Raw genomic sequence first — 26,831 nt, forward strand, 5'->3', positions numbered from 1 at the left:
CAACAGATGCTCTTTCGTATCTTCTCGAAAGAAACGTGTTGCATCCTAAAAGATAAACAAGGAACTTCAATGTATCTTTCCATAAGCAACAGATGCTCTTTCGTATCTTCTCTAAAGCAACGTGTTGTATCCGCAAAGATACACATGGAACTTTCATGTATCTTTCCATAAGCAACAGATGCTCTTTTGTATCTTCTCGAAAGTAACGTGTTGCTTCAGAAAAGATACACAATGAGCTTTAATTTTATTTATCTTTTCATAAGCAACAGATGCTCTTTCGTATCTTCTCGAAAGAAACGTGTTGCATCCTAAAAGATAAACAAGGAGCTTCAAAAAATGTATCTTCCCATAAGCAACTGATGCTCTTTCGTATCTTCTCAAAAGCAACACGTTGCATCCGAAAGGATACACAAGGAAATCCAACTTTATTGAAAAACTGACCTTGAGACTGCGGGCTTGTATGTCTCTACAGAGAGTCAGCTCCTGATTGTCGGCTACATCGATGGTAGCCAATGAGCAGAAAACCTCCCCAATGATGTCATCTCTAGAATAGCAGTCGAAACTCAGCACCACGAAGTGCAGCGTAGTGTTCTAAACAAACAAACAAACAAACATTATCACGTGTATTATGACAAACTCATAATAAACACCCTGCGAAAATTCAGCTTCCCCCTAATTGACCGAGCGAAGTGAGGTCCAAGATTCAAGTCGACGGTTTGGCATTTCCCTTATTGTTCCAAATGTTTAAATGTTTATATGTTCGGCATTTACGGCGAAACACGGTAAAAGATTTTCATGAAATTTGACAGGTATGTTCCTTTTTAATTGTATCTGAGACCTGATAATTGGAAATCTCAAATCAAACTTTGCATAGATGGGGTGGAGCTCCTGAAATTTTCACAGATATGGGACTTGTAGCAGTTGATATAGCTTATCAATGACTATTTTAGGCATAAATTTGATCAAAATCGTTGGAGCCATTTTCAAAAAAATCGCGAAGGACCCAGTTGTTGAGAACATTTTCGTAATTTTAGCCGCCATCTTGAATTGCATTTGATCGAAATGGTTCGTGTCGGATCCTCATAGTGTAAGGACCTTAAGTTCCAAATTTCAAGTCATTCCGTTGATTGGGAAATGAGATATCGTGTAGACAGACACACATACACTTACACACGCACACACATACAGACCAATACCCAAAAACCACTTTTCGCCACACTGCACAGAAAGCAGATGTTTTCCAGTCCCTAAGTAGATCTGAAAGACATTGTTTGCAGACGACTCTCGTCTGACTTCAAAACAGGTTTCTTTCCGGCCTAGGCCGGAAAGAGTATCCATTCCAGCCGTTAACATGGAACTAAAAAAGGTGATCAAAAAACAGCTGATCAGAAACTTTCCATTATTTGTGTTCATTATTCAATAATTAAAACATTTATAACGGAATCAGTTTATGCTTCTAGAATTGAATAAGTATTCTGCAATAAGATACTATCATTTTATTTGGATGAATAAAATACAGATAAGATATATATATTATAATCTATTGAAATTCGATTCTCAGAGTAGGATAGAACTTGTAACCTAAACTTCCGAAGTCAATGACAACAAGCATTGTTGACGTTGACATTCAGATTGGCCAAATTTCAAATGTGCTAAAACAGCTGATCAGGAAACTTCATTTTTTGTGTTCATTATTCAATAATAATTGAAACATTTATAATAATATCATCTTATTGTCATTTGGAATAATAGAAAAGTTTTAACCTCCACCATATTGAATATCATCTTTTGGTTATTTAGACAAATCAGAATAAAAAATAAAATACTTGACACCTTTCCTGATATTCAGATTACCTCAAATTGCTAGAGCTATGACCTTCCACTTCTGCTTTCGGAAGTGCTTAGAAAACACTATTCTCATATGTATATTGTTTATTTTGGTGTGTGGCAAAAAATATCGTTCGCAACCACGGGCAAAATGTTTTTCTGGCTCCAATCTTTCTAGTGCTCGGCCTACGGCTTCGGACTTGAAAACCGATTTCGAGCCGGAAAAATCACATTTTCTGCTCTAGTGCGAAATATACTATGTTGGACTCAGGGGACCTTGGAATGTATAGAAATTTGTAAATTGGGGTACCTTTATTTTTTTGGAAAGTAATACTTTCCTTACCTATGGTAATAGGGCAAGGATGTGGAAATGGAAAACCGTTTAGGCTAACTCATGACCCCTTGAAGGTACAGACTTGGAAAAGGTTTGGATGATAATGTAGGTAATTTGTGAGGGAGGTCGGAGGTACTGACCTGCAGTTGACCCAAGACTCCTTGGAGGTACAGACTTGGAAAAGGTTTGGATGATAATGGAGGTAATTTGTGATGGAGGTCGGAGGTACTGACTTGCAGTAGACCCATGACTCCTTGGAGGTACAAACTTGGGAAAGGTTTGGATGATAATGGAGGTAATTTGTGATGGAGTTCGGAGGTACTGACATGCAGTTGACCCATGACACCTTGAAGGTACAGACTTTGAAAAGGTTTGGATGATAATGGAGGTAATTTGTGATGGAGGACGGAGGTACTGACCTGCAGTTGACCCATGACTCCTTGAAGGTACAGACTTGGAAAAGGTTTGGATGATAATGGAGGTAATTTGTGAGGGAGGTCGGAGGTACTGAGCTGCAGTTGACCCATGACTCCTTGAAGGTACAGACTTGGAAAAGGTTTGGATGATAATGGAGGTAATTTGTGAGGGAGGTCGGAGGTACTGACCTGCAATTGAGCAGGATTGATGCCGTAGAAGGTGAAATCCTCGTCGTAGACTGGACTGCAGGTCTTGCGAAGCACCCTGGTCTTCACCTTGTGGCGTTTTTCCGGCAACAGCTGAAGTTTGACGTAGGGATAACTGCTGCCCACACTTGGATCTTTAGCCGGCAATTGCATGCACTTCACAACGGACACAACCAGCTTGCTTTTCTCCTCCTTGTATCTGAAAAACATAACAGAGAGCAGGTCGAATCAGAATATGGATGGAGAAATATGTGAAATAGAAGAAGAAGGAGTAGGAGAAGAATACGAAAAAGAAGAAGAAGGAAAAGGAAAGGGACGAGAAGCAGAAGGGGAAAGAGTTGAAGAAGGAGAAGAAGGAGAAAGAGAAGGTGAAGAAGAAGGAGAAGGGGATGGAGAAGAAGAAGGGGAGGATCGAGAAGAACGAGAAGAAGAAGGAGATTGAGAAGTAGAAGGAGATGGAGAAGGAGAATAAGATGGTGGAGAAGAAAGAGTGGTAGTAGGAGGAGGAGAAGTGGGAGAAGAAGAAGAAGAAGGAGAAGAAGGAAGAGGAGGAGGTGGAGGAGGAGGGGGAGGACGTGGATAAGGAGAAGGAGGAGGAGGAGGATAAGGGAATTGAGAAGGAGGAGGAGGGAGAGAAGGAGAAGGAGAAGGAGAAGAAGAAGAAAGAAAAGGTGGAGAAGGTGGTGGAAGAATAATGAGAGGGGGAGATGAGAGAAAAGGAGAAGAAGAGAAGAAGAAGAGAAGAAGAAGAAGAAGAAGAGAAGAAGAAAAAGAAGAAGAAGAAAATAGAAGAAGAAGAGAAGAAAAAAAAAAGAAGAAGAAAAAGAGAGAAGAAGAAGAAGAAGAAGAAGAAGACGAAGAAGAAGAAGAAGAAGAAGAAGAAGAAGAAGAGGAAGAAGAAGAGAAAAGAAGAAGAAGAAGAAAAGAGGAAGAGAAGAAAAGGAGAGAAGACGAGAAGAAGAAGAAGAAGAGAAGAAGAAGAAAAAGAAGAAGAAGAAGAAGAGGGAGAGTGTGGTGAAGAAGAAGAAGGAGGAGAAGGAAGAGGAGGAAAAATGAGGAGAAGAAAAAGAAGGAGGAGGTGACGAAGAAGGTGGTGAAGAAGGAAAGGGTGGAGAAGAAAAAGAAGAGGAAGAAGGAGAAGTAGATGAAGTAGAAGGAGTAGAAGAAGAAGAAGAAGAAGGAGAAGAAGAAGAGGGAGAGTGAGGTGAAGAAGAAGAAGGAGGAGAAGGAAGAGGAGGAAAAAATGAGGAGAAAAAAAAGAAGGAGGAGGAGACGAAGAAGGAGGTGAAGAAGGAAAGGGAGGAGAAGAAAAAGAAGAAGAATTTTTGTGATCTTTATAAAAAAGTTTTCATAACCTCATTTGGACTATTTTTTTTAAAATTAGAAGAGAAACAGTTTTGGGTTTATCCTGTTGATTTTCTTCCAATTATTAATTTGATATTGTGATTGTGGTATGTAATTAATAAATAAATAAAGAAAGAAGAAGGAGAAGTAGATGAAGTAGAAGGAGGAGGAGAAGAAGAAGAAGAAAAAAAAAGAAGAATAAGAAGAAGAAGGAAAAACGTCAAAAATACGAGACGCGTACTGTACCTGATTTTGAAAACGAGCTGCCCCAGGGTCCAGATGACGTCACCGTCTTCTCAACACCTTCAGCTAATTTTGTCTTATTGCAGATTTTCTCCTTTACCTCATTCTCAATGTGGAGCCTGAAAAAGAAGAATAAAATGAATATAGAACACAATTTTTTCAACATTAAATACTATCAATTATCCAGTATTTATTTTCTCTATCTATTTTGTAGGGTTGAGTGTAAGAGAGGGCCGGCTGCGCCCTAACTCCACCCTCCTAGGTAGAAATAAAGGCAGCTATTCTATTCTATTCTATTCTATTTCCAACAGAGCTACAAATCATAATCTATCATATCGGGGACCGAGCTCCGCTCTGGAGTACAAAAGCATAAAAAATGTATAACAAAAGAAGAAATTATAATAACACTAGCCGTCAGGCTCGCTTCGCTCGCCATATCCGTCTGGCCAGGGGGCTCCGCCCCCTGGACCCCCGACTGGATCGTCAAGAATGAGATCAGCAGGCTCGCTTCGCTCGCCTGCATTTTCCATTTCAGCATTTTCATCATATGTCAGGACGATCCAGTCGGGGGTTCAGACTAAACGTCTGGCTAAACGGATATGGCGAGCGAAGCGAGCCTGACGGCTAGTAATATAATATTCCCAGGATTGAAGTAGCAGTGCCCATCAATTTTCCCGCGATAAATGCATTTAAATCTTCAACTTGGTGCCAAACCTAACAAAGTCAATCAACTTGATGCCAACCTGACAAAATTATAAATTTAGTTGCCAGTTAACAACTGTTTCAAAGAGGTACTCTAACTAGATTATGGTTCTATAGTAACATATGATATGGGAATTTCAATTATAATTAAGAGATTGGGAGAAGAAGAATATACATGCTAGAAGACGAAATTTAAACCCTTAAAAACCACCCTTAGAGTTGAAATATCGCCAAAAGATTTTTAGTGCGCCTCTAAAGGGCCAACTGAACATACCTACCAAATTTGAACGTTTTTGGTCCGGTAGATTTTTAGTTGTGCGAGTGAGTGAGTGAGTCAGTCAGTCAGTCAGTTACTATAATAAAGGGAAAGAACTGGCTTATACACTTGGGGGGATAGGAAATTCACGAATGACGCATCATCACGTCTCAACTAATCAACTGATTCACTTGAAATTTTGCATAAAGATTCTTAATTAACCGAGGATGGCTATAGACCTTTTTTCGATTCTTCAAGATTTCAGTTTGTCAAGTTTCAAATAAATAAGACCCTTTCAAACTAATCCACATTCGATGTCGTATTGCCAACTATTCAAGGAATTCAACAAAGAACAACAAATTTATCAATTGAATGAAAAAGTATTGAATGAAAAAGACTAAGAAATTGTCAAAAAACCACTGATTTATTGATACTTAGAAAGACCGGTTTCGGTTAATACACCATTGTCAATCTCTGATAAACGTCAGAGTATGAGTTATCAGAGATTGACAATGGTGTAATAACCGAAACGGGTCTTCTAAGTATCAATAAATCAGTGGTTTCTTGACAATTTCTAGTCTTTCATTCAATATGAATAATTCCACAATATCAACTTCTCAACTACACAAAAAGTGAATGAAAAAGTCTAAAAAATTGTCAAAAACCACTGATTTATTTATAATTACTGTTTAACAGAGATTGACAATGGTGTAATAACCGAAACCGGTCTTTCTTATCATCAATAAATCAGTGGTTTTTGACAATTTCTTAGTCTTTTTCATTCAATATGAATAATTACCACAATATCAACTTCTCAACTACACAAAAAGTGAATGGAAAAGTCTAAAAAATTGTCAAAAACCACTGATTTATTGATGATTACTGTTTAACAGAGATTGACAATGGTGTAATAACCGAAACCGGTCTTTCTAATTATCAATAAATCAGTGGTTTTTGACAATTTCTTAGTCTTTTTTATTTAATATGAATAATTACTACAATATAAACTTCTCAACTACACAAAAAGGAGAATAAATAAAAAGATACACAAGGAGCTTTATTGTATCTTTCCATGAGCAACAGATGCTCTTTTGTATCTTCTCAAAAGCAACGTGTTGCATTCAATATGAATAATTACCACAATACCAACTTCTCAACTACACAAAAAGGGAAAATTTATCAATGATATTGAATACAACATTGAATGACACTACTACCAATATTATTCAACGAATTCCACAAAGTATCAGGAATTTATCAATGAGGATGAAGATTGAATAATGATGGTAGAATATTGTAATGTAACTTCATAAATCGGCGGTGTTTCAACAAAAAATAATTATAAATGTGGATTCTCTGAAGAGGATATGGAATAAAATATAGTTCCCATTAACACACGATCGGAAAGATGGATCGACGAATGAGAGAGAAGGAGCAAGAAGAAGAGAGGGAGAATGAACGCAGTAAGAGAACAAAAGAAAAGAACTAAGACAGTGAGAGAGAAGTGAACTGAGACAGAGAGAGTGTGAGAGAACTGAGACAGAGAGAGAGAGAAAGAGAGAGAGTGTGTGAGAGAACTGAGACAGAGAGAGTGTGAGAGAACTGAGACAGAGAGAGTGTGAGAGAACTGAGACAGAGAGAGAGAGAAAGAGAGAGAGTGTGTGAGAGAACTGAGACAGAGAGAGTGTGAGAGAACTGAGACAGAGAGAGTGTGAGAGAACTGAGACAGAGAGAGTGTGAGAGAACTGAGACAGAGAGAGTGTGAGAGAACTGAGACAGAGAGATTGAGACACGTTATGACGACAGTATTTTATCAGCATTGGTGTTGCTATCCTTGTCAATCATCCAACAAAGCAGCAGATGTATTAATAAGTGAATGAATTCAGTTGTAAGTGGAAGTGAATGAAGGAGAAGAAGAAGAAGAAGGAGAAGAGAAAAAAGACTGAGGAGAAGAAGACAGGGAAGAAGAAGAAGAAGAAGAAGAAGAAGAAGAAGAAGAAAGAAGATGAAGAAGAAGAAGTAGTGACGTTTCGTGGAGAAGACATAGTCTATTGACGTCAAGAAATCAAGAAATCACGCTGCTTCAAGCTATGGTCTTGACTATTTTTACTTTCCTTGCCCGATTACCACAGGTAAGGAAAGTATTGCTTTCCGAAAAAAATTAAGGTATCCCAATTTCTATACGTTTCAAGGTCCCCTGAGTCCAAAAAAGTGGTCTGTATGTGTGTGTTGTGTGTGTGTGTGTGGTGTGTGTGTGTGTGTGTGTGGTGTGTGTGTGTGTGTGTGTGTGTGTGTGTGTGTGGTGTGTGGTGTGTGTGATGAGGTGTGTGTGTGTGTGTGTGTGTATGAGTGTATGTGCGTCTGTGTCACGATATCTCATCTCCCAATTAACGGAATGACTTGAAATTTGGAACGTAAGGTCCTTTCACTATAAGGATCCGACACGAACAATTTCGATCAAATGCAATTCAAGATGGCGGCTAAAATGACGAAATGTTGTCAAAAACAGGGTTTTTCGTGATTTTCTCGGAAACGGCTCCAACGATTTTGATCAAATTCATACCTAAAATAGTCATCGATAAGCTCTGCCACAAGTCCCATATCTGTAAAATTTCAGGAGCTCCGCCCATCAATGCCAAGATTCCCAATTATCAGGCTTCAGATAGAATGAAACAAAAAAAACAAGTGGAGTAGATTGAGCATGAAAATCTCTACATTAATGTTCAGTAACATTTTCACCTAAAATGAAAATAAGCTTTAAATTCGAGAAAATGTGATAATTCAATTGCAATATTGTTGATTCTATTAAATCATTCACTATGAAGAGATAGCAGACCTCATGTGTGTCTCCAGCGTTATTACCCAGTCACCAGCTGGCTCAAATCACTGAATAGTAGACTTGAGATGCGCGGGAACACTAGCGTCAGGTGATCAATTTTCATAACGGCAAGGAAAGTTGTGTGAGTGCGCCACACCAGATTTTTTTATAAATCCCCGACTCAGAATGAGTCGAGAAAGACGAATGAGAAAGAAGGAGCAAGGAGGAGAGAGAGAGAGAATGAACGGAGTAAGAGAACTTAGACATAGAGAGAGAGAGAGAATGAGAATGTGAGTGGGAAATAGAATAGCTGCATTGACAGATTCTGTAGAGGAGCTATAGAATGAGCCCTTCTAATTCAAGACCTGGACTCTTATAATCAATTCTTATATTATAAATAATATTAGACTCATTTTATAAATTCTCCACACAGAAAGCGAAATTATTATAAACTCCAGATTCTACCGTGATCTCAGATCTCAGTGTATCATATAGAGATGATACTGTATCATGTTGTTTTGATACTGTATCATTCTGTGGTTATCTTTGTATCATCTTATGATAGTGAGGTCCACGTTATAATGGTAGTATTCGATTAACATTTGTGTTGCTATCCTTGTCTATTATTCGACAAAACAGATATCGCTATCCTTCCCACCTCTGTACTGTTATCTAAGTTTGGGAGTTTTGTATCAAATTATAGTGTTGTGTATCAAACTGAGATGATAGTGTATCATATTGTGTTGATACTGTATCATATTCCTATAGTGAGGTCCACGTTATAATGACAGTAATTGATCAACTTTGGTTTTGCTATCCTTGTCTATCATTCGACAAAGCCGGTGGGTACTATCCTTTCTAGGTTTACAACGATGCCAATATTGTCTTGACAGTCAGTGTAGAAATAAAATTAATTAATGCAGAGAATCGGCATCGCTATTCTTCTATCTTTATCTACTGCCATTATAACGTGGACCTCACTATAGTAGGCGAGTACTGCTATTGGTCAAGGGCATGAACGCCTGTCATTGGCCCAGCTAGACAGTCTCCTCCCACTAAACGGTGTCACAAAATGGCGGCTTAAGCTACAGACTCACCATGACAGCAAAATTTATTTTCATTAGTCAATAGTTTTTCTATTTACATATTTGTTTTATTATCTTTTACTTGTTTTCTTGGTTCTTATTTTGTACTGAAAGTAAATTTCGTTATCACTGCGAGTCTGTTGCTTAAGCCGCCATTTTGTGACATTGTTAGGTTCCCAATAACAAGAGTAATTAAGGAAAATTCCCAGTATAATTTAAATGACCAGATGTATTTCAACAAATACAACACTACGAATTTAGTTTTATCATAACCTTGTAAGCCGATTAAAACTATTAGTCAATAGTTTTTCCATTTACATATTTGTTTTATTATCTTTTACTTGTTTTTTTGGCTCTTATTTTGTACTGAGAATAAATTTTGTTATCACGGCGAGTCTGTTGCTTAAGCCGCCATTTTGTGACACCGTTAAGTGGGAGGAGACTGTCTAGCTGGGCCAATGGCAGGCGTTCATGCCCTTGACCAATAGCAGTACTCGCCTACTAGCATAAATTCTGCTGCTCTTGTATTTAGTTCTAGTTTACCAGAGATTGACAATGGTGTAACAACCGAAACCGGTCTTTCTAACTAACAATAAATCTGTGGTTTTTGACAATTTCTTAGTCTTTTTTATTTAATATGAATAATTACCACAATATCAACTTCTCAACTACACAAAAAGGAAAAAAAAGATACACAAGGAGCTTTATTGTATCTTTCCATTACCAACAGATGCTCTTTTGTATCTTCTCAAAAAAACTTGTTTCATCCAAAAAGATACACAAGGAGCTCCAATGTATCTTCCCATAAGCAACAGATGCTCTTTTGTATCTTCTCAAAAGCATCGTGTTGCATCCGGGAAGATACACAAGGGGATATCAATGTATCTTTCCAAAAGCATCAGATGCTCCTTCGTATCTTCTCACCAGCAACGTGTTGCATCCAGGAAGATACACAAGGAGCTTTATTGTATCTTTCCATAAGCAACAGATGCTCTTTTGTATCTTCTCAAAAGCAACGTGTTGCATCCGATAAGATACACAAGAAGCTTTAATGTTTCTTCCCATAGGCATCAGTTTTTCATAATTATTTATTATGAATTTTCTGTTGATAAACCATGTTGTTACATTATTAAAATTACATCTATATATATAAAAGCGAAATGGCACTCACTCACTGACTGACTGACTGACTCACTCACTCACTCACTCACTCACTCACTCACTCACTCACTCACTCGCATAACTAAAAATCTACCGGACCAAAAACGTTCAAATTTGGTAGTATGTAAGTTGGCCCTTTAGAGGCGCACTAAGAAATCTTTTGGCAATATTTTAACTCTAAGGGTTGTTTTTAAGGGTTTAAAGTTCGTCTTTTAGCATGTATATTCTTCTTCTCCAATCTCTTAATTATAATTGAAATTTCCATCATATGTTACTATAGAACTATAATCTAGATAGAGTACCTCTTCGAAACAGTTGTTAACTGGCAACTAAATTAATAATTTAGTCAGGTTGCATTAAGTTGAGTTGACTTTGTTAGGTTGGCACCAAGTTGAAGATTTAAAGCATTTATCGCGGAAAAATTGAGGGCACTGCTACTTCATCCTGGGAATGTTATATTACTAGCAGTGAGGCTCGCTTCGCTCGCCATATCCGTTTAGCCAGCCGTTTAGTCTGGCCCGACTGAATTGTCCTATCATTATGATAAAAATGCCCAAATGAAAAATGCAGGCAAGCGAAGCGAGCCTGCTGATCTCATTCTTGGACGATCAGTCGGGGGTCCAGGGGGCGGAGCCCCCTGGCTAGACGGATATGGCGAGCGAAGCGAGCCTGACGGCTTGTATTATATAATATATATAATATAATTATATTAATAAACATACACATTGTTAAAAACGACCTCATATCAACTCCTTAACTACACAACAATATTGGAAGTTGGATCTATATGGCCAAAATTTTGAATGACTTTAAAACTAATCAAATAAATGAACTTACTTGGTTTGAGCTGATGAATCAGCTGTTGGCCCAGGCAAGCCGGGATGTTCTTCAGCTGTTGGAGTGTTGCCAGCTGATTTCCAACTTTTGCCAGCTGTGGTACTTTCAGTCGGACTGACAGCTGTTGAACCTCCCTGCAACAGAAGAAATCAAGTTTCAAATTTTGACATTCAATAACTTTTTTATGTGTGAACCGAATTTGATGATTTTTGTTTAGTTGTGTTCGTTATGTTCAGGACCAGGTTTATGGCCTATCAAATTTACTAGTAGTTCTGTGAACAGTAGACCTCACGCAGTATTCTCATCAACAAGTACCTGATTGAAACTATAGACCTTATGGAAATATAAAACTAGCCGTCAGGCTCGCTTCGCTCGCCATATCCGTTTAGCCAGACGTTTAGTCTGGACTCCCGACTGGATTGTCATAGTGTTTTATACCATAAATGAATGATAAAAGAAGAGAAAAATTACCTTTCCACTCTTTTTCTCTCTAAGTAGGATGAGGAGACCAGAAGAGAAGAGTGTCAGAGGAAAAACATGTGGGAGGGAAGAAGGAAGAGGTGAAAGAGAAAGAGGAGGAGAAGAAAATATGATAGAGAAGAGTGATTGTAGATTGAGGAAGTTAGATAAAAGAACAAGAGACAAAAAATCAAACTCGCTGGACTATACGATGGTAGGGAAACCAACTTTGTGAAGATGGCAGAGAGAAGGAGTAGAAGAAGAAGAAGAAGAAGAATAATAATAAGAAGAAGAAGAAAAAGAAGAAGAAGAAGAAGAAGAAGAAGAAGGAGAGGAAGAGGAGAAGACGGGAGGACAAGAAAAAGTGACCGAAAGAAGTCAATCCAAGTTATACGGTCTCATAAAGCAATTTATAAAGTTTAAATTACCAATTTTTTGTAACACTGTGAGAGCTCTGCCTTATGGGAGAGAGTGAGAGAGTGTAACCCGTGAAAAACCCTGGCTGAAATAATACGTTCTCTCGTCTCCTTCATCATCCCCTTCTTCTTCTTCTTCTCCTCCTTTTTTTTCTTCTTCTTGTTCTTCTTCTTGTTGTTGTTCTTCTTCTACTACTACTTCTTATTCTTCTCCTCATGTCTTCTTCTTCTTTTACATTTACTTCCACTTACAACAGAATTCATTTATTTCTACATCTTCTTTGTCTGCAGATAGACAAAGATAGCAACACCAATGGACCATTATAGGAAGATGATACGAAGATCACACATAATGATACAGTATCATCTGAGCGTGATACATAACACAATAGCTTGATACAAAACTTTCAAACTTTGTCAACAGTGCAGCGGTGGGAAAGGATAGCGTTATCTGCTTTGTGGAATGATAGACAAGGATAGCCACACCAATGCCAATCAAACACTGCCATTATAACGTGGACCTCACTATAGATACTAAATTGGGTCAAAAAGTTAAATTTGGTGGATCTTGCCTTAGTAATAGACGACAATTAATCCGCTCTGGCACACTGACCACATTATACTAGTAGTTCTGTGTGCAGTAGACCTTGAGCTCAGTAAGCTACATTGACCTGTTGTTATGTTTTCTCAAAAATTAATAAATAATTTATCAATTTGAAATGTCTAGAAAAATTCCTAAATAAACATAGAGCTTTCTGTCCTATATCGTACCGTGCGTGGGGTCCCATCTGCCCGAATCCCAAAAGGTCGAAGAGTATACTTTCCCATATAGTCGAATCTCATCTAGCCGATGAGATTCGATCAATTGCGACAAACTACAACATTTTTCTATCAAATGGGATTCGACTATTTGAGAATCGGTCAGATGGGAAAATGAAATGATTTTCGGCCAAATGAGATTACTATTAAAACTTTTCGATCATTTGGGATTCGACCATTTGGGAAAGTACAAGTTTCAATCTACATTTGGGATTCTTCATTTTCGATCTTTTGCAACAAAATAATATTTCGGCCAAATGGAATCAGTCATTTGACTTGCCACTAAACTTGAACTTTCCCAAATGGTCGAATCCCAAATGATCGAAAAGTTTAATAGTAATCTCATTTGGCCGAAAATCTCACTGTCGCAAAAGGTCGAAGATTTCATTTCCCATCTGACCGATTCTCAAATTCGAATCCCATTTGATAGAAAATGTGTAGTTCGTCGCAAATGATCGAATCTCATCGGCTAGATGGGATTCGACCATATGGGAAGTATACTTTCGACCTTTTGGGATTCGACTATTTGCGACAAAATACAAAACTCTTCTACCTAATAGGATTCGACCATTTGCGACGAACTACAACATTTTTCTATCAAATGGGATTCGACTGTTGAGAATCGGTCAGATGGGAAAATCAAATTTTCGACCTTTTGCGACAGCTGAGATTTTCGGCCAAATGGGATTACTATTAAAACTTTTCGATCATTTGGGATTCGACCATTTGGGAAAGTACAAGTTTCATTCTACCATTTGGGATTCTTCAATTTTCGATCTTTGCAACAAAATAATAATTTCGGCCAAATGGGAATCGTCATTTGACTTGCCACTAAACTTGAACTTTCCCAAATGGTCGAATCCCAAATGATCGAAAAGTTTTAATAGTAATCTCATTTGGCCGAAAATATCAACTGTCGCAAAAGGTCGAAGATTTCATTTCCCCATCTGACCAATTCTCAAACAGTCGATTCCCATTTGATAGAAAAATGTTGTAGTTCGTCGCAAATGATCGAATCTCATCGGCTAGATGGGATTCGACCATATGGGAAGTATACTTTCGACCTTTTGGGATTCGACTATTTGCGACAAAATACAAAACTCTTCTACCTAATAGGATTCGACCATTTGCGACGAACTACAACATTTTTCTATCAAATGGGATTCGACTGTTTGAGAATCGGTCAGATGGGAAAATCAAATTTTCGACCTTTTGCGACAGCTGAGATTTTCGGCCAAATGGGATTACTATTAAAACTTTTCGATCATTTGGGATTCGACCATTTGGGAAAGTACAAGTTTCAAATTCTACCATTTGGGATTCTTCAATTTTCGATCTTTTGCAACAAAATAATAATTTCGGCCAAATGGGAATCGGTCATTTGGCATGCCACCGTACCGTGACGTGTCGTCCCGGGATGTGAGTGTGAGCGCTGTTATCAGGTCTGGCTGCAACTGTCTACAACGTTGATGGAAAGATACATTTTCAAGATGTTCGATGTTTTTGAACGGGTAGTATTATAGCCCACTAAACAACTGATTCATTATGAATAATTCTATAGTCTAATTTTTACTTCAATATTGGCTTACGAAGGAGGCTTTTTTTCCTCTTATATTATCCTTGAAATGCAAAATTTCCAAATACCTTGGATATAGGTATATTTAAAAAGGAACATACCTGTCAAATTTCATGAAAATCTATTACCGCGTTTCGCCGTAAATGCGCAACATATAAACATTTAAACATTAAGAGAAATGCCTAACCGTCGACTTGAATCTTAGACCTCAGCACTTCGCTCGGTCAGTTATATACTATGTACATATTATTAAATATCTATTATATGTAGGAAATACATATCTACGTGCACTAATTTATTCAAACTTTATCTTAGTTGTCTCAGCAGTTTTGAAGCAGATTGTGTAGACTGTTTCCTGTTTGAGTTTCAGACTGTTTTTGCTTATATTATGGACTAACAAACTTTCATCTTATATACAGTATATCATCATATATCATGTATATAGTGAGGTCTACGTTATAATGGCAGTGGAGAAATATAGGATAAAAACGTTGCCGATCCTGTCTGTCTAGTCAATGCCTTCTATAGACGGTAGCTGATACAGGTTTATTGATGTGATATTAAATGTTTATTCTCTTTAAAAGTAATCAATTATATTCTATTAATCAAGAAACCATATTTTTCAATAATTTCATGATGGATTCTCATAATTATAATGTTCGATAGCAATGGTATTGTAATCCTTGTCTATCATTCAACAAAGATGATAATTGAATTTCAGATGAATGAAACTATCGTGAGGTCCACGTTATAATGGCAGTGGAGAAAGATAGGAGAACAACGTTGCCGATCCTCACTGTCCTGTCAATGCCTTTCTGACGGCAGCTTTAAAATAATCAATTTCATTTTATTAAGCAAGGAAGAAGAAGGAGAAGAAGAAGAAGAAGAAGATGAAGAAGAAGAAGAAGAAGAAGAAGAAGAAAAGAAGAAGAAGAAAGAGGAGGTGGACGGGTTTACGGCTTGTGACTAATATTAATAATAGGAAAAAAGTGAAACAAAGTGAAAAAAGAGAGGGAGAGAAGGTGGATGGATGAGGGAGAGAGAAGTGGAGTGATCAGAACGTTGAATTTGAGATGTAAAAATTTGAAAATGACTCGTTTTTGACTCATTTGAGATGTTCAACTGATATGAAAATGAGAAATTGAGATGAATAAAATTGAGTTTTAGATGAATGAAACTAGTTTTTGACTCACTTGGGGCGTAGTGTTGGGACTGGGACTCTTCCTGAGATAATGTCCTCCGCCCCCAGGTGTTCCCGCCACGGGACTCCGCTTCTGCTTCTGCGATGAGTGGTAGAAGACCACAGGGGCGCCGCCCCCAGACACACCGCCCCCGATCAGGCCCCCCTTGGCAGCTGCCGCCTCTCGGCGCCGGTAGCATACATACGTCAAGCCAATGGTCACCAGGAAGAGTGTGGAGGCGAGACAGATTCCCAATACTGCTGGGACAGAAACTGCAACAGAAGATAATATATTTTTATTCATTTATTTATTCAAGAATAATTTGTACATAGAATGATATAAACTATAGTGAGGACCACGTTATAATGACAGTATTTGTTCAACTTTGGTTTTGCTATCCTTGTCTATCATTCGACAAAGCCGGTGGTACTATCCTTTTCTATAGTGAGGTCCACGTTATAATGACAGTATTTGTTCAACTTATCAACTTTGGTTTTGCTATCCTTGTCTATCATTCGACAAAGACGGTAGTACTATCCTTTTCTATAGTGAGGTCCACGTTATAATGACAGTATTTGTTCAACTTATCAACTTTGGTTTTGCTATCCTTGTCTATCATTCGACAAAGCCGGTGGTACTATCCTTTTCTATAGTGAGGTCCACGTTATAATGACAGTATTTGATTAACTTTGGTTTTGCTATCCTTGTCTATCAAACGACAAAGCCGGTGGTACTATCCTTTTCTATAGTGAGGTCCACGTTATAATGACAGTATTTGTTCAACTTATCAACTTTGGTTTTGCTATCCTTGTCTATCATTCGACAAAGCCGGTGGTACTATCCTTTTCTATAGTGAGGTCCACGTTATAATGACAGTATTTGTTCAACTTATCAACTTTGGTTTTGCTATCCTTGTCTATCATTCGACAAAGACGGTAGTACTATCCTTTTCTATATGAGGTCCACGTTATAATGACAGTATTTGTTCAACTTATCAACTTTGGTTTTGCTATCCTTGTCTATCATTCGACAAAGCCGTGGTACTATCCTTTTCTATAGTGAGGTCCACGTTATAATGACAGTATTTGTTCACTTATCAACTTTGGTTTTCTATCCTTGTCTATCATTCGACAAAGCCGGTGTACTATCCTTTTCTATAGTGAGGTCCACGTTTAATGACAGTATTTGTTCAACTTATCAACTTTGGTTTTGCTATCCTTGTCTATCATTCGACAAAGACGGTAGTACTATCCTTTTCTATAGTGAGGTCCACGTTATATGACAGTATTTGTTCAACTTATCAACTTTGGTTTTGCTATCCTTGTCTATCATTCGACAAAGCCGGTGGTACTATCCTTTTCTATAGTGAGGTCCACGTTATAATGACAGTATTTGTTCAACTTATCAACTTTGGTTTTGCTATCCTTGTCTATCATTCGACAAAGACGGTAGTACTATCCTTTTCTATAGTGAGGTCCACGTTATAATGACAGTATTGTTCAACTTATCAACTTTGGTTTTGCTATCCTGTCTATCATTCGACAAAGCCGTTGGTACTATCCTTTTCTATAGTGAGGTCCACGTTATAATGACAGTATTTGTTCAACTTTGGTTTTGCTATCCTTGTCTATCATTCGACAAAGCCGGTGGTACTATCCTTTTCTATAGTGAGGTCCACGTTATAATGACAGTATTGTTCAACTTATCAACTTTGGTTTTGCTATCCTGTCTATCATTCGACAAAGCCGTTGGTACTATCCTTTTCTATAGTGAGGTCCACGTTATAAGACAGTATTTGATCAACTTTGGTTTTGCTATCCTTGTCTATCATTCGACAAAGCCGGTGGTACTATCCTTTTCTATAGTGAGGTCCACGTTATAATGACAGTATTTGTTCAACTTTGGTTTTGCTATCCTTGTCTATCATTCAACAAAGCCGGTGGTACTATACTTCTCTAGGTCCACAACGATGCCAATTATTTTTTTGACAGTGTAGAAATATAATCAATCAATGCAGAGAATCGGCATCGCTATTCTCCTATCTTTATCCACTGCCATTATAACGTGGACCTCACTATATACAAATTCGTTGTAAACAATTCAATATTCAACTTTTTACGCTCCAGGTGGAAGTTTTGTCAACTTCTGCAAAATTCTTGATTCGGAATTTGTAAACTAGGTTATGTTTATAGAATGCATGTAGTGACTTCAGCACAAGCAGGTAATGTTTTCGATTTCTCAATTATTCTTCCTTGGATTATTATGACACAAAATAGTGTACGTTACTTGGACGTGAATGTCTTTTGCAGTGCTTGAATGAAAATCTAGTCTCGGCTAACGCCTCGACTAGAAACATCATTCTCGCCTGCGATTTCAAGTACAAGTTCCCTTCTATGAAATGACTAGCCGTCAGGCTCGCTTCGCTCGCCATATTCGTCTAGCCAGGGGGCTCCGCCCCCTGGACCCCCGCCTGGATCGTCCAAGATGAGATCAGCAGGCTCGCTTCGCTCGCCTGCATTTTCATTTGAGCATTTTTATCATATGTTAGGACAATCCAGTCGGGGGTCCAGACTAAACGGCTTGCTAAACGGATATGGCGAGCGAAGCGAGCCTGACTGCTAGTAATATAATATTCCCAGGATTGAAGTAGCAGTGCCAATCAATTTTTCCGCGATAAATGCATTTCAATCTGCAACTTGGTGCTAACCTAACAAAGTCAACTCAACTTGATGCCAACCTGACAAAATTATTAATTTAGTTAGCAAAATTAGTAATTTAATTATTTATTTAGTTACCAGTTGACAACTGTTTCGAAGAGGTACTTTATCTAGATTATAGTTCTATATTAACATATGGTTTGGCCTTTTTTAAATTATAATTAAAAGAATAAGAATAATATACATGCTAAAAGACGAACTTTGAACCCTTAAAAACAACCCTTACAGTTAAAATATTGCCAAGAGATTTCTTAGTGCGCCTCTAAAGGGCCAACTGAACATACCTACCAAATTTGAACGTTTTTGGTCCGGTAGAAAATTTTCAGTTATGCGAGTGAGTGAGTGAGTCAGTCAGTCAGTCAGTGAGTGAGTGCCATTTCGCTTTTATATACGTATATAGATTACTTCGAAAATATAATATAACAGACTATATATATATATAACAGATTATTGTAAAATGAGAGTGAATTGGAGTAATTAATACAAGATATGAGAAAAGTGAATAAATGAAGTTATTGGAGAATAAATTATGGAATATTTTACAGTACGGGTCCTGTAGCTTTGCCTATTGGCGTAGGGCCACTAGACTACAATACTACCCAAACAAAAACATCAAACATTTTTGAAAATGTATCTTTCCATAAGCAACAGATGATCCTTTGTATCTTCTCAGAAGCAACGTGAGCACAGTATACATACAGTACGGAAACTTGGCTATACCCTGACGCCAAAATCCGCCATCTTGTTAGGAAGCGCCGCATTGTAATAGTATTGATGGTAGGTTCGGATCACTTTAATGATCCGGATCAATTGATCTCGTTCACTGCCACGAGCCAATCAGAAGACCAGGATTGGAACTTCCCAAGGTCACGTGACGTGTTTAGTATTGGGGTCATGTAAAAAGCATTGGTAAGATAGGCGTTTGATTACAAGTTTCCATTCTGTATCTATTCTGTGACGTGAGCATCCGGAAAGATAAACAAGGAGCTACAATGCAACGTTCCATAAGCAACAGATGCTCTTTTGTATCTTCTGAGAAGCAATGTGAGCATCCGGAAATATACACAAGAAGCTTTAATGTACCTTTTCATAAGCTACAGATGCTCTTTTGTATCTTTCAAAAGCAGCATGTTGCCTCCGAAAAGATACACAAGGAGTTTTAATGTATCTTTCCATAAGCTACAGATGCACTTTTGTATCTTTGAAAAGAAACATGTTGCATCCGGAAAGATACACAAGGAGCTTCAATGTAACTCTCCATAAGCAACAGATGCTCTTTTGTATTTTCTCAAAAGAAACGTGTTGCTTCCGAAAAGATACACAAGGAGTTTTAATGTAACTTTCCATAAGCAACAGATGCTCTTTTGTATCTTCTCAAACGCAACGTGTTACATCCGGAAAGGAAATGACAAGGAGCTTCAATGTAACTTCCCATGAGGAACAGATGCTCCTTTGTATCTACTCAAAAGCAACATGTTGCATCCGAAAATATACACAAGGAGCTTCAATGTATCTTTCCATGAGCAACAGATGCTCTTTCATATCTACTCAAAAGCAACGTGTTGCATCCGCAAAGATACACAAGAAGCTTTAATGTATCTTTACATAAGAAACAGATGCTCCTTTGTATCCTCTCAAAAGCAACGAGTTGCATCCGAAAAGATACACAAGGAGGATTTTGGAGCTATGTCCTCTTAGCAACACAGCCTATCAGCTGACATTCGTTCAACATGCTCTTTTCATTGTTGGTGATACGTTGCAACTCTTTCATTCATGAAGAATCTCTGTGTAGGGAGCTTCCTCCATCTAGGGTCTCTGTGTGTAGGGAGCTTCCTCCATCTACGGATCTCGAGTCTTTGAAGAGTGATGTTTTTGCAAAGTCGTGAATATTACCCCGCCAGCCATACCTTGCCTATATGAGAGAACTGGCTTATTACACATAGGGGATAGGAAATTCATGAATGACGCATCATCACTATGGTATCACCATGAATGATACAGTATCCCCACGATATGATACAGTATCATCTCACCTTGATACACAACATTATCACGTCTCAACTACTAAACTGATTAACTTGAAATTCTGCATATACAGTAGATTCTCAATTTACCGAGGATGGTTATAGGCTTATTTTAAATACTTCAAGATTTCATTACATTAGGTTATGACTGTATCAACTGTAACACAAGATAATATAAATTCTTTAGTGATAGTCGGTTGGAGTAGTGACCCCCCGGGTCAGAGAACTCGCTTAGGAAATGTTGTATTGATCTCTGAAAGCCACAAGTTTCAATTATTCAGAGTTTGAAAATGATATACGGTTTCGAACCCAGGAACAATGCCCTATAGTGAAGTCCACGTTATAATGGCAGTGTTTGATTAGCAATGGTATTGCTATCCTTGTCTATCATTCAACAAAGCAGATAGCGCTATCTCTTTCTCGCTTTGTTCCTAGTTCGTCTTTCAACAATGTGGAATTGATGATTAATTAACAAAATATACCATATCAATTATCAGTATTCATTATGAAATTATTGACAAATATAATTCATTGCTTTATAAAATCCAATTGATTATTTTAAACGAGAATGAACAGTTAATATTACATCAATAGACCTAAATCAGCTACCGTCTATCGAAGGCATTGACAAGACTGAGGATCGTCAACGTTGAATGGGAAAGACTAGGAAATTGTCAAAAACCACAGATTTATTGATAGTTTGATTCATTGACACCTTTGTCAATCTCTGATAAACTAAAACTAAATACAAGAGTAGCAGAATTTATACTATAGTGGGGTCCACGTTATAATGACAGTGGATAAAGATAGAAGAATAGCGATGCCGATTCTCTGCATTAATTAATTATATTCCTACACTGTCAAAAACACAATTGTCAACGTTGTGGATCTAGAAAAGGATAGTACCACCGGCTTTGTTGAATGATAGACAAGGATAGCAAAACCAAAGTTGATCAAATACTGTCATTATAACGTGGACCTCACTATAGTGGGTGAGTACTGCTATTGGTCAAGGTCAAGAACGCCTGCAATTGGCCCAGCTAGACAGTCTCCTCCCACTCAACTGTGTCACAAAATGGCGGCTCAAGCAACAGACTCGCCGTGATAACGAGATTTAAAATTTAAAATTGTTCTCCCATATTTTTCTACCGACATTATAAATCGTCGACCTCACTATAGAATATTTGAAGGGGTTTAGAACAGGGTTTAACAGTCTGTAGTATGTTCTACATTTTTACTTTCCTTGCCCAATTACCATACGTAAGGAAAGTATTGCTTTCCGAAAAAATTAAGTTACCCAAATTTCAAAATTTCTATACGTTTCCAGGTCCCCTGAGTCCGAAAAAGTGGATTTTGGGTATTGGTCTGTGTGTGTGTGTGTGTGTGTGTGTGTGTGTGTGGTGTGTGTGTGTGTGTGTGTGTGTGTGTGTGTGTGTGTGTGTGTGTGTTTCTGAGTATTGTCACAGATATGAGACTTGTGGCAGTTGATAGAGCTCATCAATGACTATTCTAGGTATAAATTTGATCAAAATCGTTGAAGCCGTTTTCGAGAAAATCGCAAAAAACCCTGTTTTTGACAACATTTTCGCCATTTTGAATTGCATCAGATCGAAATTGTTCGTGTCGGATCCTTATAGTGTAAGGACCTTAAGTTCCAAATTCCAAGTCGTTCCGTTAATTGGGAGATGAGATTGTGTACACAGACATTCATACACTCATACACACACACACACACACACACACACACACACACACACACACACACACACACACACACACACACACACACACACACACACACACACACACACACACACCACACACACCACACACACATACAGACCAATACCCAAAAACCATTTTTTTGGACTCAGAGGACCTTGACCTTGAAACGTATAGAAATTTTGAAATTGGGGTAGCTTAATTTTTCTCGGAAAGCAATAATTCTTTCCTTACCAATGTGTTATTAACTGTTGTTTCCGTTGTAATATCATGTATAAATATAGCAATGAATCAATCAAACCGAATCAATCAAAACAAGTACCAATCAACACAGTAAACTACAAGCAATTTTCCGACTATCAGGCCAGAGCACATATTTGCATTTTCCAGTTCTATTTGATTGTGTTCAAACACACATGGCAGTTTCCCGGCGAGTGGTTCATTTCCCATGGCCGGGAAATTCGAGCCTGGAAAAGTGGATTAATCTTGATGGAAAACTCGCGCCCCGCATGACCTAGTGGGTGAAAACTGCCGGAAATGAGTTTTCATGCTTCCCTAACATGGGGTTATGTTTCCTCTCTCACGCTCTATCTCTTTCGCTCTCTCTCTCTCTGTCTCTCTCTCTAGAGGTAGAGAGTTAATGGGAAGGATATTTTTAATATTCTTTCCGAAGAATGGACATTGATATGTCCAAAGCTCCGCCAATTTATGTACATGCATTACAATATAATTATCTATAGTTATTATATTACAAATTGCTTTTTCATATCATACACAGTTCAATAATGTTTTCTTAGTCTATATTATGTAAATTCATCTATAATTTTGCTGTATTGTAAGCTATTGTATATAAGTGTATAAGCCAGTATATTGTAATCTACATAAATAAAGTACTCAATCAATCAATCAATATCTCTAGGTTACTTTTCTTTCTCTCTTTCCAATTCACACCTGCTCCCTAAAATGTGGTCCACGTTATAATGGTAGTGGAGAAAGATGGCAGAACAACGTTGCCGAACCTCTGTATTGTCAATGCCTTCTATAGACGGTAGCTGATACAAGTTTATTGATGTAATATCAACTGTTCATTCTCGTTTAAGATTATCAATTATATTTTATTGAGCAAGAAATATACTTTTCAATAATTTCTTAATTGAGATGAGATATTTTGTTGACAATTTGATTAATTCCACATTGTTACAAGACGATCTGGCAACAGAGCAAAGCAGGATAGAGATAGCGCTATCTGCTTTGTTGAATGATGGACAAGGATAGCAATAACATTTCTAATCAAACACTGCCATTATAACGTGGACTTCAATAAAGGGCATTGTTCCTGGGAAAGAAACATTTCCGATTATCATTTTCAAACTGTGTTTAAAGATAACAGAAACTGTGTTGAAACTGTGTTTAATTGAAACTTGCGGATTTCAGTGATCAATACAACATTCCATGAGCGAGTTCTCCAACCCAGGGGGTCAGTAAATTGATCCACTCCTCGCCTCTTTTTCATGGGGTATGTTCAACTGTATCTTCAGTCACTCTCTCTCTATCTTCTAAAAAGCAACGTGCTGTATCTGAAAAGATACACATGAAGCTTCAATGTATCGTTCCATGAGCAACAGACGATCTTTTGTATCTTCTAGAAAGCAACGTGTTGCATCCGAAAAGATACACACGGAGTTTTAATGTATCTTTCCATAGGCAACAGATGCTCTTTTGTATCTTATCAAAAGCAACGTGTTGCATCCGAAAAGATGCACACGGATCTTCAATGTATCTTTCCATGAGCAGCAGATGCTCTTTTGTATCTTCTCAAAAGCAACGTGTTGCATCTGAGAAGATACACACGGATTTTTAATGTATCTTTCCACAAGCAACATAATTATGCTTCTTTGTAACTCCTCAAAATCTAGGTGTTTCAAATGAAAGTATAAACAAGGAGCTTCAATGTATCTTTCCATAAGCTACAGACGATCTTTTGTATCTTATAAAAAGCAACGTATCTTTGAATCCGAAATGATACACGAGAACTTTATTGTATCTTCCGTGATCAACAGATGCTCTCTTGTATTTTCTCGAAAGCAACGTGTTGCATCCGAAAAGATACACAAGGAGCTTCAATGTATCTTCCCATGAGCAACAGATGCTCTTTTGTATCTTCTCAAAAGCAACGTGTTGCATCTGAGAAGATACACACGGATTTTTAATGTATCTTTCCAAAAGCAACATAATTATGCTTCTTTGTAACTCCTCAAAATCTAGGTGTTTCAAATGAAATATAAACAAGGAGCTTCAATGTATCTTTCCATAAGCTACAGACGATCTTTTGTATCTTATAAAAAGCAACGTATCTTTGAATCCGAAATGATACACGAGGAACTTTATTGTATCTTCCCGTGATCAACAGATGCTCTCTTCTATTTTCTCAAAAGCAACGTGTTGCATCCGAAAAGATACACAAGGAGCTACAATGTATCTTCCCATGAGCAACAGATGCTCTTTTGTATCTTCTCAAAAGCAACGTGTTGCATCTGAGAAGATACACACGGATTTTTAATGTATCTTTCCACAAGCAACATAATTCTGCTTCTTTGTAACTCCTCAAAATCTAGGTGTTTCAAATGAAAGTATAAACAAGGAGCTTCAATGTATCTTTCCATAGCTATAGACGATCTTTTGTATCTTATAAAAAGCAACATATCTTTGAATCCGAAATGATACACGAGGAACTTTATTGTATCTTCCCGTGATCAACAGATGCTCTCTTGTATTTTCTCGAAGGCAACGTGTTGCATCCGAAAAGATACACAAGGAGCTTCAATGTATCTTCCCATGAGCAACAGATGCTCTTTTGTATCTTCTCAAAAGCAACGTGTTGCATCTGAGAAGATACACACGGATTTTTAATGTATCTTTCCACAAGCAACATAATTCTGCTTCTTTGTAACTCCTCAAAATCTAGGTGTTTCAAATGAAAGTATAAACAAGGAGCTTCAATGTATCTTTCCATAAGCTATAGACGATCTTTTGTATCTTAAAAAAGCAACATATCTTTGAATCCGAAATGATACACGAGGAACTTTTTGTATCTTCCCGTGATCAACAGATGCTCTCTTGTATTTTCTCGAAGGCAACGTGTTGCATCCGAAAAGATACACAAGGAGCTTCAATGTATCTTCCCATGAGCAACAGATGCTCTTTTGTATCTTCTCAAAAGCAACGTGTTGCATCTGAGAAGATACACACGGATTTTTAATGTATATCCACAAGCAACATAATTATGCTTCTTTGTATCTCCTGAAAATCTAGGTGTTTCATATGATAATATAAACAAGGAGCTTCAATGTATCTTTCCATAAGCTACAGACGATCTTTTGTATCTTATAAAAAGCAACGTATCTTTGAATCCGAAATATTACACGAGGAACTTTATTGTATCTTCCCGTGATCAACAGATGCTCTCTTCTATTTTCTCGAAAGCAACGTGTTGCATCCGAAAAGATACACAAGGAGCTTCAATGTATCTTTCCATAAGCAACAAATGCTCTTTTTGTATCTTTAACGTGTTGCATCTGAAAAGATACACAAGGAGCTTCAATGTATCCCTCCATAAGCAACAGATGCTCTCTGTAACTCCTCAAAAGCAACGTGTTGCAAACGAAAATATACACATGGAGCCTCAATGTATCTTCCTGTAAGCAACAGATTCTCTCTTGTATCTTCTCAAAAGCAACATGTTGCATCCGAAAAGATACACAAGTAGATCTAAAGTATTTAGGTCGCTTCTTTCTCTCTTTCTAATTCACGCCTGCTTTTTAAATCCAAACCTGCTCCAGTGTTGAGTGTAAGAGAGGGCCGACTGCACCCTAACCTCGCCCTCCTAGGTCAAAAATAAAGGCAGTCATTCTATTCTATACTGCTTCCTATGGTGTGGTCCACGTTATAATGGCAGTATTTGATTAACATTGGTGTTGCTATCCTTGTCTATCATTCAACAAAGCAGATAGCTCTATCCTTCCCTACCTCTGCACTGTTGCCAAAGTTTGGAAGTTTTGTATCAAATTATGGTGCTGTGTATCAAGCTCAGATGAAGAAGGAGATTGATTGATTGATTGATTGAGTACTTTATTTATGTAGATTACAATATATACTGTCTTATACACTTATATACAATATCTTACAATACAGGAAAATTATAGATGAATTTACATAATATAGACTAAGAAAATTATTGAACTGTATATGATATGAAAAAGCAATTTGTAATATAATAACTATAGATAATAATTATATTGTTATGCATCTATATAAATTGATTGAAAAAGACCAGATACTGTCAAAAACACACCGATTTATTGAAAATTAGAAAAAAATTATTAAATTATAGGAGAAGAAGAGGGAGAAGGAAAGAAGAAGAGAAAAGAAGAAGGAGAAGAAGAAGAAGAGGAGGGAAAGAACAATATTGAATGAAATCCAGGAATAACGGAATAGTGCTTTCAATCAGAATGATGATGATACAGTGGTTCGTCGAGACTTTTAATTAAAAATCAGAGAGCGACCAGAATTTATTATTGTTGAATCAGTTCCAATGAATTCGATAGGGAATGAATTCTATCGGGAAAACTAGAAACTGGATGATCGATTCATTAAATAATTGAATCCATAGCAATTGACTGTTGGAAGG

General features: G+C 37.5%; 1 protein-coding gene across 1 annotated transcript in view; it reads right to left on the reverse strand.

Moving 5' to 3' along the window:
- Nucleotides 1-18,037, reverse strand: part of LOC111058051 (synaptotagmin-4) — a 29,035-nt gene extending 10,998 nt beyond the window's left edge. The window contains exons 1-7 of the mRNA XM_039435342.1: nt 17,968-18,037; nt 15,694-15,953; nt 11,231-11,364; nt 4,456-4,490; nt 4,375-4,420; nt 2,767-2,983; nt 442-591 (exon numbers count right to left, since the gene is read on the reverse strand). Of these exons, the coding sequence (XP_039291276.1) occupies nt 442-591; nt 2,767-2,983; nt 4,375-4,420; nt 4,456-4,490; nt 11,231-11,364; nt 15,694-15,953; nt 17,968-18,037 (912 nt within the window). The remainder of the gene's footprint in view (nt 1-441; nt 592-2,766; nt 2,984-4,374; nt 4,421-4,455; nt 4,491-11,230; nt 11,365-15,693; nt 15,954-17,967) is intronic.
- Between the last annotated feature and the right edge of the window lie 8,794 nt (nt 18,038-26,831).

Source organism: Nilaparvata lugens, chromosome 9, assembly GCF_014356525.2.
Source record: "Nilaparvata lugens isolate BPH chromosome 9, ASM1435652v1, whole genome shotgun sequence".
Lineage (NCBI taxonomy): Eukaryota > Metazoa > Arthropoda > Insecta > Hemiptera > Delphacidae > Nilaparvata > Nilaparvata lugens.